At 47.2% G+C, this 23,853-nt stretch overlaps 1 protein-coding gene across 1 annotated transcript in view; it reads right to left on the minus strand.

Annotated features, from left to right (window-relative positions):
* LOC142576513 (neprilysin-1-like) overlaps nucleotides 1-23,464 on the minus strand; it is a 76,733-nt gene extending 53,269 nt beyond the window's left edge. Inside the window, exons 1-5 of the mRNA XM_075686665.1 lie at nucleotides 23,234-23,464; nucleotides 21,323-21,450; nucleotides 15,312-15,457; nucleotides 7,861-7,908; nucleotides 2,442-2,618 (exon numbers count right to left, since the gene is read on the minus strand). Coding sequence (XP_075542780.1) covers nucleotides 2,442-2,618; nucleotides 7,861-7,908; nucleotides 15,312-15,457; nucleotides 21,323-21,450; nucleotides 23,234-23,251 — 517 coding nt within the window. The 5' untranslated portion in view covers nucleotides 23,252-23,464. The remainder of the gene's footprint in view (nucleotides 1-2,441; nucleotides 2,619-7,860; nucleotides 7,909-15,311; nucleotides 15,458-21,322; nucleotides 21,451-23,233) is intronic.
* Nucleotides 23,465-23,853: the final 389 nt, after the last annotated feature.

The raw sequence follows: 23,853 nt of genomic DNA on the forward strand, positions 1-23,853 counted from the left end.
CACTCCAGGCGCGTTTCGGCCGTCGCCTTCACCGTGAGGTTCCGTGTGAGTGAAAGCGTCTGACGGTGAGCCGGCGAACGCGGTTCAATCACGCGTTCGCGAGCGAGGAACACGGCCGGGATTTATGCCTTGTCCTTTGGAGCTTGAGGCAGTGGGTGAGAAGAGAGAGGAGGGGCGTTCTTCTCCGGCGGCTGCTACGGTGACTCGACGTTCTCCTCGCCCGCCGCTCCGTACAGAGTGGACACAACCGCGGTGTCTACCACGGCGTTGGCCACGCGAATCGCGGACGCCATACTAGACGCCTCTGGCGGACGCTGTAGGGACGCGTTGCGGGCGCTGGGGCGCAATAACGTAAAACTATTCCAAACTTTTCTATTCTAATTCTGCAATCAGCCTACCGCGATTGGTCAAAAACTTTTTTGGAACACCCCGTCACGAAAACCGCGATAGCTCCCCATTTGATACCACGTGTGCGCACTGATTATGCATAATTTGACCGAACAAAACGAAAATAGTTATTTCTGATTCGACGCCTCTTTCCCATTAGCCCTCCGCTATTGGTCAAAAGTTTTCGGGTTGCACCCACTTCACCTGCTTCTCACAATATTAACTTACCGCGTCAAAGTGACGCGAACGCGTGAAAGATCTATTAATATGCCGAACAAAACTGAATTTCTTTCTGAATAGCCGCACGCTGCCCCGTTCCGCAAGGAATAAAACATGGCTGCCGCCGTTCGCTCCGGCACTCGCTACTCTGCCCTGCCGGAGAGCATGTGTTTATTTGCGTGTAATAAACCTTTTTGCCTGGCCGTGTAACGTTTTCGAACACTTTCGGAACGTTTACGACCGCCTTCTGCCAACTATTATTTGCTGAGGACCCGTTTTAGTGTCATTTTAGTGGCTTCCGTTGCATGCCGCCGCGATTTTCTACCAGCCACCGCTAGCTATGTAAGGGAAAGCGGACCAATCGTAAACGCCGGCACTGCCCTCTTCATCCGGTTATCGATATTCAGCGCAGTGGCTCGGCCCCATCGAATCCCTCTCCACTAGAGCGTGCTCCTCGCCTCTTGTGAGCCAATTAGATAAGACAAGCCGCTCAGTGCAGGCGATGTTATTCGTTTTTCAAGCAAACAAAAGTGACCTATGAACGAGGGGAGCATTTGATTGGTTTGTTCAGACAACCCTGCGGGAGACCGCCTGATGCTTGCGTCGGCGGTTACGCAAATTTGACGTCAAGAGGTTGGAATAAAAACATATTGGAATAGTTTTACGTTATACGGCCCCTGGTGTGTCTTGAAAGCAATCTGCGACGTGGCCAAAGTGCGCGCCCTCGCGGGCCTCATATTCAGAGCGACCTGCGATGTTTGCAGAGAGCGCGTAGTGCCGGTAGCTTCGTATTTGCATTTCGACATTTCGTTGAAGTGACAGATGTATGGAGGTCAATTGACTCGCCGCTGCTGCCGCAATTCCTAACTCCAGCGTTCTCGCAGACAGTTTCCGCTGTCATTGAGCGAGGTGTTTTCTTGTTTACCTGTGCGCGCGTGGCACCGTGCTGGTAATTTAGTTAAAACACATTGACGGGCTAGTTGGTTTGGATCAATAACAATGGGTAAGCGCGACTGGACAAGGACGTAGAAAGAAGCAGACACGCTAAGACGGCGCTGTGTCTGTGTCTCTCTTCCTCGGTGAGTCACGGTTACATATTCTATCATTGCCAATTTAGTTAGTAGACGAATGTTTACAAGTCTATACGGCCGATAAAACTACTATTCTTGCTTCGCACAGATATTTACTAATTTGCTATCGCAATCGGGGCTCCGCACCGATTGCGATAGGTGCTTCGCGAGCATGCACATGAGGCTCGGGTTATACATAAAGAACCCGAATATAACACTGAATATTAATATGATCAAAAACAACGCATTAAAAGCCGTATTCCACAAAGTGCTTCTTTCTAAAGATTAAAACTTGTTTCACACAATACTGAGCCTAAACAAAGAACCGTTGCGCACAAGTGCGCCAAAAGAAAAGAAATGAAACATGGAACAATATCCAAGTGGAAACGAAGCCACTGCAAGAAGCTTCTCTAGTCTTCAGAGCGTTGACTGATGTGTATGGAACGGAGTATAGATGTTATCGGTTGAGACTGTGAAGGTCGAAAAATTACATTATTTTTATTGTGCGAAGCAAGAAAGTGTAGGCGTAGCATCTTTCTGCGTGAAATTATCAACGGCGTGCAGTTATGCTCGTGCTCATAATTAGGAATGGTACGTCAGTTAAGCATGCACCCGCGCCTTGTGCAAAAAGCAGCACTGCGAACAAATACTGTACAGCTGTTGGCCCATAAACGTCATGGGCCGTATACCTGGCGTCAATGAAACAGCGTGTTACTAAGTAGCATTCGTAGGCAGCTCAGAAGTGCCCGGTTATATACGCCTTACCTTCGACCTCTGCGAAGAGCGTCTTCTCGATGTCTGAGATGATCCAGTCGTCGAACGAGAACTTCCTCGCGTAGGGGGGAATGCGCGCGTTGTGCGTCCACTTGCGGCACACGTGCGCGTAGAAGTCATCGCACGGGTCCGTGCGTCCGCGCTCGATGATAGCCTCGTAGAACTTGCCTGCAAGTGTAAAGGTGTAAAGGCGCGGATATAGTCCGGCGTGGCGTGGACGCGGTCCACGCGCGGCGCAGTTACGCTAGGCTCGCGAAAATCCAACGCTATGCAGTCTAGCGTCCGGTGCAGTCAGCGTTACGGGTGGCGCTCAGCGGGTTTCGGTGCTGCTCACCAAGGAATGGAACATTTCCCATCTGACGCCAGAGCCACTAGAGCAGAGTGCATCGTTCGCTAGCTCTCTTGGCGCCACTATGCTGGCCTACAGTTCGTGTGCATTGAAGCAAGCGTGCTGAGTTTGCGCCGTCGCCAAATACGCAAGTGATCGCTCGCCTGGAAGATGTGCGCATGCGTTGCGGCAACGTATAGCACTGCTGGGGGCAACGTTCAGCACGCTGAACCACTGAACTATACAGGGGCAAATTTCCGGCGATCGTAGCGTCGCCGGCTGACTGACACGCTGCAGACGCCGTACTCTAAACGCGGCTTAAGCGGAGAGGCCATTTGAAACTACGGCTGCTGGTCGCCATCATACAAAACGTGACAATGCCTCTTCAGAATAGGAGCGTTCACTATAAGGCACAGAAGACTGACATAAACTGACGCGCTGCTGCCGTAGTACTAGGCTCTGGTCTTGGGCAACAGGTATGTGGCCAAGTACGTTCACGTGCTTAACAAAGCTTACTGGCTCTTGCATTAAAAGATAATACACTAAACCACAACAAACAACGTGCAACGGTGGCAGCCTTTAGATTTAGATAGGTTCCTTTCATTCAAATATATGTAGTTCAATGCCCCACACACACACGTGTTGCCAGCTCGCAAATAAGTACAGCAGAAAGTTTTGATTGTGCAGCTGTGCTTAATTGTATATATGGTCCCGAATCCACGAGAAGCTCTTAGGTTAGTCTTTCGTAAGAGAAAATGTCAGTCAATCATGGCGCTGGACATATATTAACGGAGGTGCCCTGCCAATGGTAAAAAGAACTTCGGAAATAGGATCCTTGTGAATTTAGCCCCTGGTCATACGTGATGAGTGTGCATTCCATTCTCAATATGCATAATTATTTTTGAAGCATTCGATGAAACGAGTAGACTTTAATGCATGCGCAAAGCACGTGTATGTGGTCACGAAGAATGCTGTGAACAAGGCCAGAGTACAGCATATTTATTCAGATGCAACCTACAGTTTAGAATTCAAGCGCCGTATAACGTGAAACGTACAATCCGTTCTGTATTTATTCCAATCTCCTTACGTCACGTTTACACAACCGTTGACGCAAGCACAGGGCGCTGACTCACAGCGTTGTTGTTGAACAGCGCAACCAAACGCGCTCTGATTGTGTGTAGGTTATGTCTGCTTGCTTTGGTTGCAAACAACATTGCCGCCTTGACAAGTTTTTCTTGTTTGATTGGCTGACAACGGGCGAGAAGTGCGCACAAGCGGAGAGGGTTTCGGCTAGTGCGAGATACCGCAGTGAATGTAGATAAACAGATAAGGAGGGTGATGCCGGTGCCTGTGATTGGTCCAGTTCCCCTTGCATAATTTGCGGTGGCTGGTCTAAAATAACGCTGGCGTGGAAGGGCAGGTTAAAGCTGACCATAATATGGCTCTTCAGCGAGGAAGTGCTCGCAGAAAGGTGCCCTATACAGGACAAAAGAGCTGGACAACGTTATAGCTTCATGAAAAATATTTTATGATAGACAGAGAAATACATTCTTCCCTGCAGCTACGAGTAGTCAGTACCACAGCGAACGGCGCAGCCATTTTGTATTCCTTATGGAACGGGGTGGTCGCGGCTGTTCCGAAGAAAGTATTGTTCCGCCTAATATTGCATCTTTTATGCGTACACGTCACTATGACGCGGTGAGTGTTCGCTCTCTTCGTGACGTCACATGACCGGCAGGCGAAGTGGGGGTGGCCCGATGAATTTTAAGCCGATCGTGGAGGGTTAATGGTAGAGATGGAATGGAAAGAGATAGGAATAGGTTTACGTTATAGCGCGCCAAGCAAAGCGGTTCAATGATGTAAAACTAATCACGATGCGAGCAACTATGTTTATTGTCGCCTTATGCAAGGGGTAAGCTAATTCAATGTTTACGCACCCTGCAGGTCACAATATTAGTGTCATGCAGTGTTTCTTCACGACACCGCTCATATGCTAAGCAGTAACGCAAATAGGAGTTCACGCGAAGGCACAGTTTGCGACATCGACGCATTGAAGTCACCAGGACGAAAACTATGTTCGATGTGTGTCGAGCGCAGAATGGAGAGGAAAGGTGTATCAATACAAAAATTGGTTGAGAAGGTTGATTATTACTCACCCGTTTCACTCCTCCCTCTAATTTGAATGGAACCTGGCATTCGCGCACGTGCTCCATGACTTCTCACACGTGCCAATCGTTTAAGAGGGTCATTTGGCGCTGACTAGAGAAGTATGTTTGTGATAAAAAACAATAAAACAAAGAAAAACTTTGGCCAAATCGTCAGAGCATCCTGCTGATGTTCAGGGAGACTGAGCTTCGATCCCGCGATCGGAGAGCTAATTTATTTATTTATTATTTGTGAGATATTCGGCAAGATGGCAGAAGCAGCCGTAGTTAGCAAATGCAGCGACGGTTCACAAAGAAAGGTTCGCCTGAAGTTAGCATATGAAGGAGTTTCGGTGACGTGACTGGATAAAATACCTGTTGGAACTATTGCGTTTGTCATTGTGGGCGGCCTAATGGGCATTAATATAAAGAAATGTGGATACTTTAACGCTGCCAAAAATAGTGCGATTCTGCAGACAATAGAATCTGTAGACATTTGTTCTTTTTCGAGGGATGAGGTGACAATAAAGAGGCGTACGCGTTGAGCGACTAAACATGCTTGAAAAGGCGGCTGCACAAAAAAAAAAACACTCATGGAGACGAGACGACAAGGACGAGCGCTGTACCAACGATACACACGTTGGCTGTTTCTCATCGTGTGCTACGGTTTCATGCATTGCTACCTCAGTATGCCGTGCTCGGGAAGTTTATTTCGGTGTCCATGACAAACAACTACCTTAGGAAGTCAGGGTGTTGTTCGGAGGACTTTCGCCATCCTTCAGCCATGGAATACGTGTTGTCAAAACCTTGCGGTCTGAATAGAGACGCCAAGCACGTTTGTACCGAGATCTTCGAGAGTGCAAGTTTGCGGTAGGATGCACAATGCCTGATATGAACATGTGCTGACCTTTGACGTCCTTGCCGACCAAACAATGGAGTTCCCTGGCAAAAATTACTGGGGAGACTGAGGATCTGGTCTGCTCCGCCCACTCAAGGGTCGCAATCCAACTTGCTCATCTCAGGTTAAACGCTCGCCCTTGTCGACTCGTCTTCGTCTGCGTTCTTTTTTTTTTTTTGCGCTGCCACCTTTTCAAATATGTACCAACACGCCCAAGTCGCTGCCTTATTGAAGCGACCAAAGGTGCTTCAACTTAGAAATATAGGGTCTATAAGGAGCTTCGTCAAACTCTGATCTTTATAGTGTAAAAATTATTGCACTTGTTTTCTTTTACTCTACTTAGCCAGAAAAAAAAATGTGCGCCTTCATAAAGTTAGTAGGTAGGCGATTTGGCAAGAGAGACAGAAATTTGTAATAAATTTCTTTTTCTACTTCCATTGCTCTTGACCTGCGCCATTTGCGCTCATAAGGCCGCACTTTTGCGTTCGTCGGTACGGAAAATCCATTGTGATTGATGGTGTCAAAGAATAAGGCCCGCCATTTAGGTAAAAGAAACAGTAAAATGTAGGAATGCTGAAGCAGCAATATCTTGGAATCGGATCGCATCAGAATATTTGAGAGAAACGACCTTTCAATATTGAATCTAATATAGCAGATTAGTCTCAATTTGCATATGTCTTTATTCCTGTAAACTGCAAGAACTGCTGCTGTTCCTTATAGTATTCTAGTGAAACGAATGTTCGACAATATCGAATAGTTATTTATCAAATCGTAGACAAATAAAGTAGCAAAAGCTATTCAAATAGTAAGCAAAACTTCGAATAGTCACACACGCTTATAGAAGTTCCTAAGCTTGTACTGTTCGTAAGTGCATGCCAGGCAGTTGGGATGTTGGAGACATTGCGAACGATGTAGACCACCCAATTGCAAACCGCAGTTGCCAAGGAAATGTATACTCGGACCAACAATAGGCATAAAGAATACTCAAAAATAAACCTCTGGCAATGCACAAGTTACCGACCGCAACGCCTTAAGCAGCGCGCAGGAATTAAAATACTCCCAACGGGCTGCTATAAATCCCCTGTCGTCAATCCCGAAGGTGTCCCTAAACCTCTACAAACGCAAGTCGCATCGAAAGCAAGGGTCAAATTAACAAAGCTTTGGTGTTGCCAGAACACTGTCATTACGAGGCATCTTTCGCTAATATTGCAGCATCAAGCACGTCCATCAAAATGTGCCGGGGTCACACGCACATCAAAAGTATTAAAGAGAATGCTTACAAGACTTATATTGGGGATATCAGACAGCACGTCCGACCAGTAAATCGAACACAGCCCTGCGAAGCCCCTCCCCCCTATGGACTGCTCTGCACTATCCTAGGCACTACTATACAGTCTTCGTGTTCTTTTAGAAAAGGCTTCTTGAGAATGCGTGTGTTCGCTCTGTGAACTGGCTGCCGCGTATCTTAAGAGAATCTATAGCGTGATAAGTGCCGCCCCGCTCCACTCTTTCAAAATGACACTAAAGAATACTAGGCCGAGCTATAGTGATAGGTTATTGATCTAGCAGCCTATGATTATTTTCAGTGAGTCAATATATAACTTTATTGCATAGGGAATAGTCCCCGAAGGTCGCGCTGTTGCTCCTCAATTCGAAACACTCGAAAGAAAATGGAGAAGATGGAGTAATCACAATCTGATCTGCCGCTATTCCACGCGCTTTAATTTAACCAGTGCTAATGTCAGATGGCACGTACTACAATCCGCAATAGGTGGCGCAGTCTGATTTTCCGTTTCCGTTAGTTTCTCGTTCAGAAGAGCTCCGTCTTGCTACGAATGATGAATTCGTTACTACAGAAGCCTAACCTTTCAATCTAGTTCGATCTAATATTCTCCTCTAGTGTCCCTTTATTACTTACCATAATTTTCTCTGAAGCAGACCATGCTGTCCGTCAAGTTTCACGCGTGGTTAAGGCTTTATAGCGATACGTAACAAAGTTGTGCTTTTTCGTTGTGTCAGCTATATTCGGCGACCACTCACCGGCTTCTCTGCATGCTCGAGTCTCGCATATTCGTACTCTGTCGAACCCTGCGTTGGAAGAAACGGGCAAATCAGTGGCATTGGAGGGACTAAGCTGTAGCGGGCGTCACTGTAACCACGAAATGGCTCTAGCTTAACAGCGTCTACATTTAGTCGTGCATTAAGCACTATGGTGCACGCACGTACGCACGCACGCACGCACGCACGCACGCACGCGCACACACACACGCACACACACACACACACACACACACACACACACACACACACACACACACACACACACACACACACACACACACAAACAAATAAACACAAAGAGAGACAATGCAACAGTGCCGTAGCGAAGAGATAGAGTGCTAGGGCAAACAAATGTACCTGTCAAGGGAACGAGGATGAATACACTCACGAATATCAAAATGGTGCAACCACGAGCACATGATCATATTGGGCATATTTCTTTTATCTTAAGTAAGTGGTCGTGGCGCGCTGATATGCATATTGGTGGTTGTAGATAAGTCTCTTTGTTTAGTGGTGTGCGATTGAAGACGGTATCTCGAAGGAAAGAGAGGCGGTAAACAACGCGGTGTAGTGAAAGATCTTCCAAACATATGTGCTGTTTTATTTCTGAGATGCTGTTTGGAAATGAGTAAATGCCACTTATGAAACGGGCCGCACGTTTCTGTATCGCTTCGAAGCTATTCATAAGAATTTGTGTATGTGGGTCCCACACAAGAGACGCGTATTCGAGAATCGGGCGAACGTTGCTTAGGTAAAGTGTTCTCTTGACGTCTAGTGGCGCGTGCCTTAAGTTGCGTTTAATAAAATTATGTACTCGCCCTGCTTTTAAAGTGATGCTTTGAATGTGACGATTCCGTGTCAGATCGGCGAAAAGTGTAACACCATTTAGCTTCACTTGTTTCCGATAAAGGGGAGCCGTTGAAGTAATACTGTGCACGGATTGGTTGCCGCTTGCGGGTGAAACAAACACGCTTACATTTTGAGATGTTGAGGGACATAAGCCACCTGTCACACCATGAAGAAATTTTATTTCGGTCTGTCTGTAATACTACTCGGTCGGAATCATTATTAATTTCTTTGTAAAGGACGCAATTGTCTGCGCACAGCCGGATTTTCGAGGTGATTCCTGTGTCAATGTCATTTATATATATAAGAAATAAAAGAGGACCTAAGACGGAACCCTGCGGAACGCCAGAAGATACGCACGCGTATTCTGATTCTGTGCCATTAATTACCACTCTTTGTAAACGACCTGTCAAGTAGTTTTTGAGCCAATAAAGGATTTTTTCTGGTAAACCAAGAAGTGAAAGCTTATGAAGTAAGAGAACATGGGACGCTTTCTCAAACGCTTTCTGGAAATCAAATAGTATGCAGTCTGATGTAAACCTTTTGTCAAATGATGTGAATATGTCATGGGTAAATTCCACTAACTGAGTTACGCATGAGTGACCACCTCTAAACCCATGTTGGTAAGGAACAAAGAAACTGCTGCTTTGAAGGTGAGTGAAGGTGTTAGTGTAACTTATGTGTTCCAGGGTTTTGCAACACACAGATGTTAAAGATATAGGTCTATAATTCATGACACTGTCACGGGGCCCGCTTTTATGAATCGGAACAGTGTCGCCCATCCTCCAGTCTTCAGGTAATTCTGACGTTTCAAGAGATTTGTGATACAGTACTTCTAGATAGCTTGATATGATATGTGCGCAGCATTTCAAAACAAAATTGGGTATCCTATCTTGATCTGGTGCCGAGTGTGCTTTTATTTTTGGAGAAGGCCGACTATTCCGAAGTAGTGAATTGCAATATCCGGCATATCATCAAGCGCGTTGCTCAATAAGACTGGAAGATGTTGAGGTAATAGCGTGGAATACACAGAAACAAAGTAATCATTAAGACAGCTTGATTTATCTCTATCATTAATAAGAGCTGCAGTATTGTGGGTTAACGGAGGGATACCAACATCGTCTTTACTGTTTTATTTCACTAGTTTCCAAAGTTCTTTTGGATTTTCTTTAATTTTAGAACCAAGAGAGTCAATATACCGCTTTTTTCTGCTGTGATTTTTATCTGGGTTTCAGAACCAAGTTATCGAAGCTTAGAAAATTGCAAAGGATCGAGATTTTCTCTATACCGTTACAGCATACGATTCCTCTTATTAAGTAGTACCTTTATGGGTTTATCAAGCCAAGATTTATTTTTTCGGTGTTTCACAGAAAGAAGCCTAGATGGAATGGGCATGTCAGTGAGCTGTAAAAGTTGTTCCTTGAACAGCAGCCATAACTCGGAGACAGATACAGTGCTGCTTTGTTCTGAGAAAGTATCGAAGTTTGATTCAAGCGTTTCAGAAATACGAGAATAATTTCCGCTAACAAAGAAATAAACATTTCTGGGTTTTGGTGGCGGTATGTACGGGTTGGGAGCAACGATACGGGCAACCACTGCATCATGGTCGCTTATTCCGTGAACTATGGAAACAGATTGCACCAACGAAGGAGCGTTTGAAATCAGAAGATCTAAGGTGGAAGCGGCATTGCCATGGCGCCGTGTTGGTCCCTGCACGAATTGATAAAGCCCATGCGTTGCGAAAAGATTGTAAAAAGCCGACGACAGGGATGAGACTTGTCTTCAACTTCGGACCCGAATCCATACCGCATCTTTATCTTTGAATCTAACAAAGCGAACAATTATGGGGCGGTTTTTATATTCACTGTAAGTGCCCAGTCTATGCGCTCGATCAATATTTAGTGGGTCAAGCGATACACCTAGCTTAGTAGAGCAGAACGCAACAACAGTTTCTTCGGCTTGCTTCCAGGTTTCCAACGGGTTATCCTCAAAACCAAAAAAGAGAAGGTTGTTCCTTCGTAGCCTATTTTTGGAATCAGCTGTGGAAGCTTTCAAAGCAGCTATTTCTGCAGACGGGGCTTTCGAAGCGACGGAAGAGTTACCGGACTGCGAGCGACCTTGCCCTAGAAGGCAGACACGTTCAGTCAAGTTCTTCACTTTTTCTTCAGTGGCATATTGTTTAGCCCGTATGTCCGCTAAATCCGACAAAATTTTTTCTTGAGCTGACTGAGGCTTGGTAAGCATGTGCAAGACACCAGAGATATGCCCTGCGTCGGTCTGTGTCTTGATTATTATACTGTAGGTTGCAATGAGTGCCTATGTAACATATAAAAAACTAAATGGAAAAACATTTCTCAAAGCACGTGCGACTATGTTCTGTGGCTTGTTAAAATATGCGAGTCATTGGGTAAGATATTTAAATGAAATGGCATGATTGTTTATCTCACATCAGTCATAACGAATAGCCAATTGATCGGCCAGGTACTCCCGTGGGCTGTGCACTCCAAAGATCCCAGACGTTAGTGCTTTTTTGATTGGTTGCCGACACACAACCACACTTGGACAAGAGCAATCCAATATAGTGACTGGATTAGTCAGATCAAACCCGTTCCCTAATGTCTCACATGGATTGAAATTTCCGACTGTTTTGGAAGCTTTGAAGGTTGTTCTAACATGCCTGTTTGAATCCTAATAAGCGAAGCTAGGACAATGCCGTGAAAATGCAATCACGAGTGTGTTGAGACTTTATGTTGATAACGCTGCAATTTGGGTTTCTGTTAAAATTTTCGCGTTCTCTTTCTAGCCAAGCAACCTTGTTCTCCCAGAATACCGCATCGCCACCTCGAAACGCGCGCTCGATAAGGAACCAGAATCAGTGGAGAATTTCGGAGCATTCATAGAAAAAATGTTGAAAAATGGCCACGCGGAAGAAGCTCCACCCTTTAGAGACTGAGAAGAATGCTGGTGCCCTCCTATGTTTGGCGGGAGCCATCCACAGAAGCCAAGTTAAACTAGAGTTGCCTTTGATTCAAGGGCGCAGTACGAGAACATCTCTTTGAACAACGTTCTGCTCATTGGACCAGACATGAAGAATAGTCTGCTTAGGTGTCATCCGTTTCAGGAAGCAGCTCGTTGCAGTGACAGCAGATATTAAGCAGATACTCTACTGCTTCAGCGTGCACGAAGACCATAGTAATTGCCTATGGTTCCTGTGGTTCTCCAACAACGACATTCACAATGACGTTGTAGAGTACCGGATGACGGTGCAACTTTTTGGGTAACAGCCCGTCGCCAGCTGTTGCAAACTATGCCCTTCAGAGGATAGCACGTGAAGTGGAAGAAGAATTTGGCACGAATGCCACACACTTTGTGGACAGAGATTTTTATGTTGACAATAGACTGATGTTTCTTCCCATGGAGCAGGAAACTCTCAGCCTACTAAGCGCACACAACTCATGTTAGAAGCTTCGAACCTTAGGCTGCACAAAGTCACGTCTAACAGAAATTTAGTGATGGAGGCATTCCTAAGGGACGACCGAGCAAATGACTTGCAAGATCTTGACCTGGGCGTCGACGGACACCCCCCCCCCCCCCCTACATCCTACGCACTCTGGGAATCTGCTGGGATTTGAAAGGGGACATGTTTACCTCCGGGGATCTAAAACTAGAGATACTATTCACCCGACGTGGCAGCTTGTCGACCGCGAACAGCTTGTATGACCCTCTAGGTTCTGCGGCTTCCGTCACCATCAAAGAATGTCTCTTCTCCCTGAGCTTATTACATAGAGCGGTGATTGGAATGCCGCAGTTGCTGATGAGAAGAAAAAAGAGTGGAAAGACTGGAACGATTCCTTGAAGGTGCTTGAAAATTTACATGTGCCTCGTAAGTACGTACACACCTCACTGGCTACGGCCCGTCGGAAAGAAGTGCACATGTTTCCACACGCAATAAACACGACAGTCGCCTCTGTGGCGCCGCATCTGAATACCAGGAATCAAGACGGTGCGTGCCATGAGGGGCTTTCATGGCGAAATCTAAGTTGGCGCCGCGTTCTGAACACACTTGCTAGGATCGCAGGTAGCGCAGAATTGGCATTGTAGCTGCCAGAGCTCATGGAAAGAGAAATGGATACTACGTTGCGCCCTGGAAAGATCTACTGTCATAGCAATAACGTCCTCAGCTATGTACTCAATGAGACCAGGAGGTTCTATGTGTACGTCCGCAACCGAATGCAACGCATCAGGAGATCGACTCGGGCGGATCAGTAGCCCTATGTTATTAATCCTGCAGATCTCGGCACAAGGTTCGTACCCGCGCCACAGCTTCGCAGTCGGGCTGGCTGACTGGTCGAGAATTTCTACGATGCCACGAACAGTGCTCGGAAGTCCTACGGGGTAGGTTTGAACTCATTTGTCCTGACTTTGAAGTCGACGTGCGGCCTCAGGCAACTAGCGTTGCGACCACTGTGAGCATGAGAGGAATTGACACCAGTAGGTTCGTGTGCTTCTGAAGTTGGACCAGTTTAATGCCTGTAATGGCAGTTCCCGTACGAGCGGCGAGCAAGTTTCGCCACAGCAAGTCTGTTCAGGACATTCGTTCACTGACTCAAACTCCAGAATCTTCAGAACACCAGGCTTGAGCTAAGGCAGTCATATTCCATTCAGTACAGAGTGAGGTATACTCTTAAGGACTACAGTGTCTAGATCAGGAGAACATATGAAAATCGAGCCAACTGTGGAAGCTCTACCCATTGGTCGATTGATGCAGAGCACTGCTGAAAATGGATGGTCATCTAAAAAAGGCCCAGTGGATCCAGGACGAGTCTAAGTCAATTGTCATCCCTAGACACCACCATATTGCCATGCTCCTAATAAACCACTATCACGAAGACGTCAAGAACCAAGGTGGGCCCCTCACCGAAGGAGCGATCCGAGCAGCCGGCTTCTGGCTCGTTGGGACTAAATGTCGAATCTGCTCGTACATGCGCAAATGCAAGCTACGAGACAAGCAATGAGAGCAGAAAATTGCAGACCTGCTGACCGAGCGGCTTAGCACAGCGCCCCTTTTCACTTATGTGGGTCTTGATGTTTTCGAACCATGGATGGTGATTGCAGGTCACAGTAGAGGGGGCGAAGCCCACGGCAAGCCTTGGGCTGCGTTGTTCACGTGCATGAGTGTACGCGCAGTTCATAGCGAAGTCATGGAATTCATGGACACTTCAAGCTTTATAAATGCCTTGACAAGAGTCATTTCCTTTAGAGGACCGGCAAAGCTATGCTCTGATTGTGGAACAAATTTTAGTAGAGCGTGCTCAAAGCTGCAGCTCAATGTGGGCGACCTGGATACCGAAAGAGTCCACAAATTTCCCTCAAACTTGGGTTGCAGCTAGGTATTTAATCTTCCCCACACTTCTCACATAGGCGGAGTCTGGGAAAGAATAATCGGCGTTGCCAGGCGCATCTTAGATTCCATGTTGTAAGAACACTCCCCCGGCCGCCTCACCCACGAAATACTCGTGACGTTCCTAGCTGAAGTTATGGCCACCATAAACGCGAGGCCTCTAGTTCCATTCTCCACAGACGTCGAGTGCTGGAACAGAGTGCCGCAATGCTCCTGACCCAAAAGACGGGTGCAAACACTTTTACACGTGGTCTCTGACTGTAGGGATTTGCATAGGCGTCAGTGGCGTCAAGTCCAATGATCGCCGACTCTTCTAGCACTGCTGGCGGCGGGACTTCGTCACTATGCTGCAGAGCCGGCACAAATGGCAGTTTCCAAGATAGCATAGCTAGTCTAGTGATCTAGTGCTGCTCAAGGACAAGAACGTTAACCGCAATGAGTGGCCCAAGGCGCGCGTAGTCAGTGCGTTTCCCAGTGAGGATGGTAAAGTGCAGAAGGTTGATGCGAAGGTGGCGACTTGTGGTGTGGGGAATATATTTTCCCGGTTAGTGACTGAGACTGTACATCGTATAGCGCACGAAGACTGACGTACTGTTCCTTAGCCTGCATAGTGGTATCTTGTGATACGAAGCGGGGAGTGTGTTGTTAGCATGTGTCGAAACCGCTGCAATTTTGGTTGCCGTTACAAGTTTCAGTTTCTCTTTCTAGCCAAGAAACCTTGTACTCCCGGAATTCCGTGTTCTCTTCTTCCTCCTCTCTTTTTCGTTGTCTGTTCCACCGGTGTTCCATCATTTCGGCCGCAGCGCGTTTTTGCCATGATCGCCGCACATTAAATTCCAAGGTTTTTACAGTGTTGTCGCCGTCTGTCATCTGCCCGAGCAGTGGCCGCTACATCAACGCGCGCCATGTAATCGGAACAACGACTACTTGCTCGTCACACAGGAGGCGAATGGGTGTACCATGGAAGCGAACTCACTCGTGTCCCTCAGTTCTATTCACCCAAGATGCAAAACTTCAACCTATCCAGTAATTCGAACTTTGTCCTGCAAAAGTGAAGCTCATGTTGCTAACTGCGTGCGCGCTTCGGCTAAGCCTATCAATCTTCAACTGTTTCCTAGAGTTGCGCTGTGTCAGTGAAATGGACGAAGCCAGTAAGCGATGAAATGGCGCACCGTATACTCACCCACGAAACTCTTCAGGAAGGCGGCGATGGGTATGGTGACGAGCAGAAAAGTGGCAACCGGAACGGCGCCAACCACGAACCACCAGTATGAGGTGCCACCTGACCGGCCCTTTGAGTCGGCCGAGCCCCCGCTGCCACTTTCGCGCCTGCGTAGGAGCGTGGGAGCAAGGGCAGACCAGCAGAGCGTCATTATCAACAATATATTTAGGCATCACGGCGCTGACCACTATTTCAACAGCTCACAATTTTTTTTCGGACATACAAAACGAAGCAACATCGCCTGCTAATCTTTTTCAGAGCGCTCAGCCAACGTAATTCTAATGGTGCATTCCACTGGTCAATCTGAAGCGCGTTTTCTTGCTCCGTGTCCAAGAAATTGAATTCCACTGATTGATCTAGAGCAAGTTTGCGTTTACCACTGATCGATTGGGGTCAACCGGCTCAACCACGGAGCAGAGACGGATTTCAGCGGAACACCGACGACGCGTTTGTTGGTTGGGAGGTTTGGCTGTTCTCAGCTCTTTTTGAGCCGTTATTTAGTAACCCTGTGCAGTTTACATTCTCTAAATGGCGTCGTTCAACCGTGCGGCACTGCTTCTTGCCTTGAGCGATTCTGACAACAGCTCTCGTTCCTCGGAAAGTAGCAGCAGTTACGACAACGAGTTGTACGTGCTTTACAAAGTGGTATTTAAGGTGCAAATGATGAAATCGCAATGAGGTTGGCGGATATGGTGGGCGCCCACCTTACGCTGCGGTCCCTGCCGGACCATATTTATTTTTCGCTCGTCGATCTGGATTGGGTTGCAGTATGCCGGCTTTTGTTGATCTCTCGTGGATTCAACACCCGATATAGATCAACCAGTGTAAATCACGACAAGTGCTTCTGTCCTATAAAAAGTACATCTGCGAACTCATCAGGATGCTCATAAGAGGGCTGTGTCTGGGCTGTGTCGTGAGCGATGTTATGATCCGTATTTTCTGCACGTATTCATTACACATCATTTATCCGTCCATTTCAGTCCCTCCTCTTTCATTCCGCTATTCTCTTGAAACCTGACCCTTCGCTCTATTCGTATAACTTCGTCTCTTTGCTCCTTTTCTAACTAAAATAATGCCATGTTCGCTAAGATGTGACTATAGTTGCCACTGTTGCCGATGTTATTGTTTTAACGAAGCTTTCTTTGCCACCCTCCCAAGTGTGGCATGGATACTTAGCGCTGCTGGGTTGGTCGGTATCTTGGCATATATATTGACGCGAAAGCATCAAATCGATCACTGATTCAGAAAGCCCACGTGTGCAGCAGCGAAACGGCAGCTAAATTCCCCATTCGCTGCAACAGCACATGGCGTGCGTGCCTGCACGGAGCAGAGCGGGCGAAAGGGCACACCGGCTACCATGCTGGTGCGCTAGGAATTGCATGTGGGGAGAAGGCATCGCCGCGGCAAAACGCCACCCTCGCTTTCAAAAGCCTGTGTTATCCGCGTGGTCCTTGACCGCTAAGTGCCTTATAACTTCGCCTCGGTAATCGCCATAAAGACATTTATGCATAAAAAACAATCTTTTCGAAAGGAAAAAAAATTCACCGAGGATTATGGACCTCCCTAATGCGAAATTTGAGCGCCATTCTACACATGTTTCCATTTCGCGTGTCAATATGTTGTATCATTATATAGGTACACGCCTTACATAGGAAGACAACGCTGTGAGTAAAGTAGTTAGCGCGGACATTGTCTCATGCGGCAGGTTGCAAATGGAGCCAAGTGTCAGGCGACTGCCACGCTAATCAGGATATACCGAGAGGCAGCGCGTAGGTTACGCGTGGGCGCCATTCACAACAGCTGCCGCTGACAGACCTGCACTCATACAGCGCTTTGTTCATTACAGACGACGTGCGCTACTCTGGCGACATATCGCAGTGATCGTCACTACGCTTTTCTTTTTACGCTTTCTTTCCACTAACGATGACGGCGGCCCTTCGTGGCGGGTTAATCGTGCCACCAGTACCAGCGGCGATAACACACAAGGGGGCGTCACATCGAGCCTTACTCGTTGCTGCTCGCCATCAGTGCTTGCAGGAGCAGTGATGCCCCTCACACATGCTGGTACCGGAACTGACCTCAGCAGCCGATACCGCGTACGAGCGTAGCCCTCCCCACCTCACGCCAACCTAGCCCAGCCCTGGAAGAGCAGATGAGATCGTCCACGCGGCTGCGGATGCCTTGGCTGCAGGCAACTCAGGGCATGCGCAAGCCACCGCCTCTCCCCTCCGCCTCCGCTCTCCGCCCTCATGCTTTCTGTGTTGCTTCCTCCTCCACTTTCCTCATCGCGCTGTGTTCTTTCATCTACCATTGCGCTCCGCGTTAGCTTTCATCTTTCATTGTGCTCGTGCGATCGGTTACGAGGTACGGCACCAAGCCACGCTTATGCTTAACGCAGGAACGGGCGCCTAATAGCTGCACTGTAAAACGTTGATGGTCCCCACACTCAGAAGTCGAGTGTCGTACCCACTAGGCTAAACCAGGGCCTACTACATGTGAGCACTTACTGGTGGGCGAGTTAGTTATACATGATTACAACGAAGGCGCCGAATAAAACAACGGCGAAGGAAGGCGACACGAAGGCAGCTACGTGGTTGTCCCGTGTCGCCTTCCTTCGTCCGTTGTTTTATTCGGCACCTTCGTTATAACTAGATATAAGGGATGTGTACTCTACTTCATGACGTACTACTACTTGGACAGTGATTTCCATTGCGAAGTCCAGCGTAACGAAAGCTGTGACGTCAAGATCACCGCGGCTTAACAACGCCTCCTTCATAGCACAAGGCCTCTGCACTTCGATCTACGACGTCATGCTACCTCGCTCGACTGCCGTAGTATCTAATGGGGATGCTCCCGCGTAAGCTGCGGTCATCTTCATCTAACTTCTTTCGTCCCGCCGAGTTTGGCTATGCAAATTTTGGTCCAAGTAGCACGACGTCGTAAAGCAGACTGCATAGTCCTGCTAGCTAGGAGGCGTTGCGTTTATTGAGAAGCGTCCCCCATTACGTTCTATGCCACTCGGGCCAGGTAGCATGACGTCACGGATCGAAGTGCACCTCCCTTATGCTGTCTAGGACGCGTTGGCAAAGCGTCTCAACGCGCTCGCTTACCCGCGATGGGTTTTATAACTACATAGATCGCTCAGCGGCGTTTAATTGGGCATTAATGATTTCGAATACACAACTCATAATAGGACCTTTGATATCCTTGGATCTTTTATTATGATTTATTAGGCGGAGCCTTATCACCAAAGCCATACGTCGCTACAGAAAATATTTGACATGTTCCACGTTACAAATACGTGTAGTCCATGAAGCCACTTTTCTAGGATGTATATACGAAGGGTATAGTTGATCCCGAGTACAAGTGGCAACGAATGGGCTTATATAACATCGTATTTAAGGATGCTGACCGCCAGAACGGCGTCGGTAACCGCATCTGTGCTCTGTGTAACAAAATGAAAAGCCTTACATAAAGCTTTTTCATTTGTGGTTGGCTCGCAGATTATCCTAAAGAAAAGTTACACGTTAGTGGAGTAGGGCAAGATATTCACAGATTTTTTTATGTACTTTATAGTGCCTGATTTTTCTATCTGGTATGTGCCAACATTCTTCGCCAATCCTCCAGAATAGGCACGCGGAATTGCGACGTCTTAGCCACAGAATCACAAATATCGTGTTTCCTCAATTCTATCGCGCATGCATTACTGGGAAAATTTAGTATAAAAATTATCTGCGCGTCAGAATTAATAACGATATGAAAACTTGTCCTGAAGTGATAGGATCCCGGCCATTCAAGATTTCCGTAATCCACACATATCGACACACAGGATCCCCGCAGCAATAATTACATAGCTTGTAGTTTAGCTGCTTGTAGTTTAGACGCTAAAGAAGTGCGGTATCCGGTAGGTACCAAAAATGTTTGGTAGTGATCAAGTGGCCCGTCCTGGTAGACCAGTGGCTATGGTGTTGGGCTGCTGAACTCGCGTTCGCCGGTTCAATTTCAGCCAAGGTAGCCGCATTTCGAGGAATGGGAAATGCGAATATACCAGTGTAGTTAGGTTTTGGTGCTCGCTAAAGAGCCCCAGGTGGCCAAAATTATTCTGGAGTACCCTACTACGTCGTGCCTCATAATAATATTGTAGTTTTGGACCGCAAGACAATAGAAATGTTTTTTTTTTCTAATTAGTCAAAAGGATACGCGTCCTACGTGATGCCCGATTGACTGTCGGCTAGGGTGGTGTACGTTTACCTATACTCCAAAATAAGAGAGAAGAAATCATTACTTTATCTCTTATCAGGTATATGAGTGAACTGCCATGGGCATCACATTTTTCAATTCGGGCCATTAAAATCAGGAAATCAGGTGCGCGTTGCAGTCGAGGAGGCGTCTGAATCGAGTGAGTAAGGTCATTCGTCACTCCCCTTTTCCCCACCTTTAACCTGCCTCCTGCGCAAGAAGAAGTGTCCACTTATGCATCAGCATTCTGCTATAAATTAACGGTCGGCTTGGGGTTGCAAATTTCACCATATACAAAGCCCTTCCACTACCAACGATATAGGCTACTGCTCGAGTCTATAAAAAGTGAAACCCCTGTTTAAACGCCTAATGCGTTAGCACGAATGGGATTCCTAGCAGGGACTTTATTGGAGCATTCGAGAGTATCAGGCTAACCAAATCGCGCTTCTTTCCTTGTCTTTGATGCGTTCATGACATGACACGTTGGTGTTCGCGTTCTGACACAGAAAAAAAATCTTTCATTGGTATATGTGAATCGGCCAACAAATACCTCAAACACAGCGAAATATATACGCGAGTTCTCACACCCTTTCGAATTTCTAGGGGTTTGTTTGCTGTTACTGCGTTCGAGCGCTTTCGTACCTGGCTGTTCTCATTGACTGCGCCCAGGCAGGACGCGTTGCAACACCGCGGCGGCTGTCTTCGTCGCCGCAGCCGTATGCAAACCCCTGGCTGACCTCCAACGTGGAAGCGGCATAACGCGACGTGACCAGCAAAAATTACCGATGACTGCTTGAATACACCGTGGTCATAGGTTGTCTGTTCTAGTGAAATATACACAACATGCCTATTATATTATCATCAGCGCTCATTACGTAACAAAGCAAATTCAGCACTCCCACACCCGTTGCGTTGTATCTGCTCTGGATATTGTGAACGCCGCCGCACGTCGCCGCACGAAACTCGTTGCGGAACTGCCCTTAGCAGCTTTGTTGCGGCGTCCCATATCGCACACATAGCGCTTTTATATCGAAGCTTCATTTAGGAAGCTTTCAGCAAGGTCAGTCAAGGTCTAGACCTTGCATTCCTAGTATATCCAAATAGCAAGAGGATATTTGCAGTAGTTAATGGATACCATTTAGAATAAAACTCAATTTCTTGCTTTTATGAGGAATGTGAAGTGTTAAGCTAACAAAGGAGTTTTACAATAGCAAGTCTCTATTAACGGTGTACTAAGGGTTCATTTGAGGTAAACGGGGTTCCGAATACTTAGGGGTTCCTGGGACCTCTGTCCACGAAGGCTACATCACCCGCAACGGAGTCCGAAGCCCTGCCCCATTCACGCGCTAAAGACGCAGCTACCGGCCAAGTACCAAGTGGCAAATGGCGCGCACTTGGCGTGAACGCGCTCGTTCAATGGTGCGATTATTGGATCCCGGGTACCACTCTCCCTTCTCTCTGGCTGCAAACATGCCTCGACCAAAGAAGGCGAACGTTGCTCCTTAGTCATGCGCCAGAGGAGCAAGGGGACATGCAGCGCTACTCTAATCTAGCGGAAGAGAAGCAATAACGTTCAGCATGCTAACGTGATGACACAGAGTCGCCGTATAAAGCGCAGCACAAGGATAAGTTTCCTTTTAAGGAAGTTTTGGCCGTGTCTTTATAGACGCGTCGAATGCATAGCTGCAAACATTACAATAATTCCAGTACCACAGGTAATCGAGCACACTTACAGCGCCGAGGTCGTGAGGCCTGTGGTTTTGGCGGTGGAGGAGTACTTGGACGAGGATGCCGCCTTGGAGTAGGTCGTGGACGCAGTGGTGTCTCTCATCTCCAGCGTCGTGTCGCGGGACGCGGTGTCCTGCAAGTACGTATGCCAGATGTAACATGGTATTTACGGAAGCAACATGACAATACGTATGGTTGAAAATTTAATTACGAGAGTGGTCAATTTGCTGACGCCCTGGCATGTCGTGGAAAATAGAGTGGAAGGGCTGCCGGGAGAACTTGGAGTGCTTGGAGTAGGTAATTACCGAAGTTCCTTCGGCTACCAGATGCGCCGGAGTGGTGCTTACAGAACTAATGCTAGAATATAACATGCTGGTCACTGTAATAACAGCAAGCTGGTTTTGCAGGTAGAAAAGCACCGCGTGACCGTCGCGATGAAGTCCCAACGTTAGATCACTCCTGAATTAACACACGAAAACATGGCGGGCATCGTTAACTATGGGACAACCCATACGAACCGGATTGTTGTAATCACTTGTCCCGTCGTCTCCTGGGTTCGAATTGATAAAGGTAAATCAACAAGCCCCGCCTCGAGCCATTAGGAACAACACTAACTCAAAAAGGCGTATTATTAAATGAAGAGCAGGTATCGCATTGTCAAACTTTTCTTACCTACGCGCTACCGACGATTGTCTATTACCGCTGCAACCATGCCATTATCGAGCAGTTCGGTCTCATGATGTGCGGGTGCACGAACAGCAGCGAATGACGAAACCTTCTATCTGCAAAAACTTATCCGTCTCACGAAGGATAAGTTTTGCGAACACAGGAGCAGTTATGGGGCCTACGAACATAGTGATAACTGTATGTGAACGAAGCACTAAAGAAGCTTGCTCAGTATTAAACCATGGCCCCGCCATAATGAAACAATAAAACTCCACTGCGTCATATGGGCCGTTAAAATAAGGGACCCTTCTCGATTCTCATATATGCTTAGTAGGGCAGAATTATGTGCCAGCATACTGCCGCCAGATCTATTTTGCCTGATGCCGGCAAAAGATGCACTGCCTCCTAGCACTGACTCGAGCGTAATTACAGCCAAAGATATAAGCAGTCGTTCCTGAACGTAACGAGTGAGTTGGAGAGCTGCACGTTTTACTGAAGCAAAGCGAATGTAAAAAAGGTAGCACACAATTGCTGTTTGGTATCAATGTTCTGCCTTTCGTGTAGACAACTAGAGTATAAAAAGATCAATGCAGGCCGCATAATAATACATATTTAGGCATCTCGAGCACGGTCACCTGCCAAAGATAAGCAACGTTTCTTCGTATAACAACTAATATACAAGATGTCCTCGTCGGCATGCTCTGTCGCAGGTTTCAAACCGCTAAGCTGTGTTCACAGCACGCGGCGCTATTGGAAGCCTTCAACATTTCAAATTTAAAATTGTTGCTATACTGCTACTAATATCTTAAATGGCAAAATGGTAAAAGAGGTCCTCCGACAGGGAACATTCGATTGTACAAGCATTGTACAAGCATTGTACACAATTAAGCTTCCATTGCGTACGAGAAAGCAAAATCCCTTAGCCTACGAACATGCCCTACAAGGCTTGCTTTGAGTTACCGAAGTAGGCAGTGCGCTTTGGCTATCTGCAAAGCAAATGAATCCTCCGTACAAGTTACAACAAAAGGTGTGCTGAGAGTTGATCCGAAGGCAACGTTAGGGATTGGACAAACTGTTGTATACTCAGTGGCACGGCCAAAGCATCTCGAGCGTGATCGCGACGGAGCGGCACAGCTGCCGAAGCAACCGTGACAGTGCTGACCGTGGTCGTGAAATAACCATCGGAGGCTAAAGACAAGCGTCCAAGCGAATAGAGCGTATAAGAGGCCACAATGGGCCGGGGTACTTACCCCGGAGTAGGGATTCATGGCTGTTTACTGCATTTTTTTCCCGGCCCGCTACTCAAGGGCAGCTGGTTCTGGATACCACGCGCGCATGCCCCGGTCCACGCACGTGACGCAGACTTCGTCCTCGCTGCCGTCGACGGAGGGCACGTGTTCAGGCGATGATGATGTTGAGATGAAGAATACAGCTCGACCGACCCGTCTAATTTGTCTTCTTCGCTGGCCTACCTGCAGCCGCCCGATTCTCGGCCTATGCCCCTCAGTGGTTACGAGCCATAATAGAGATCCGTCATCATCATCATCAGCAGCAGCAGCAGACAGCAGCAGCAGCATCAGCAGCAGCCACAGCAGCAGCAGCAGCAGCAGGAGCAGCAGCAGCAGCTGCAGCTTGCGTCGCAGCTTAGGAACACAAATGGGAAATGTTAGTCGTATTGGCGAAATACATTGTGGGATATCATTGACGTCAACATACCGTTGGAGAGCTAGAAGCAAACAAAAATAACGACACGACTGAACTGATTACCTCGTTAAATTTCCGAAAGCACCTACTGCTTCTTTTATTTTATTTCTTCATTTGAAAATATATATCTAAAATTTCACTATTTCTTTCTTCTCACTTACATTTT

Source organism: Dermacentor variabilis, chromosome 3 (assembly GCF_050947875.1).
Source record: "Dermacentor variabilis isolate Ectoservices chromosome 3, ASM5094787v1, whole genome shotgun sequence".
Classification (NCBI taxonomy): Eukaryota; Metazoa; Arthropoda; class Arachnida; order Ixodida; family Ixodidae; genus Dermacentor; species Dermacentor variabilis.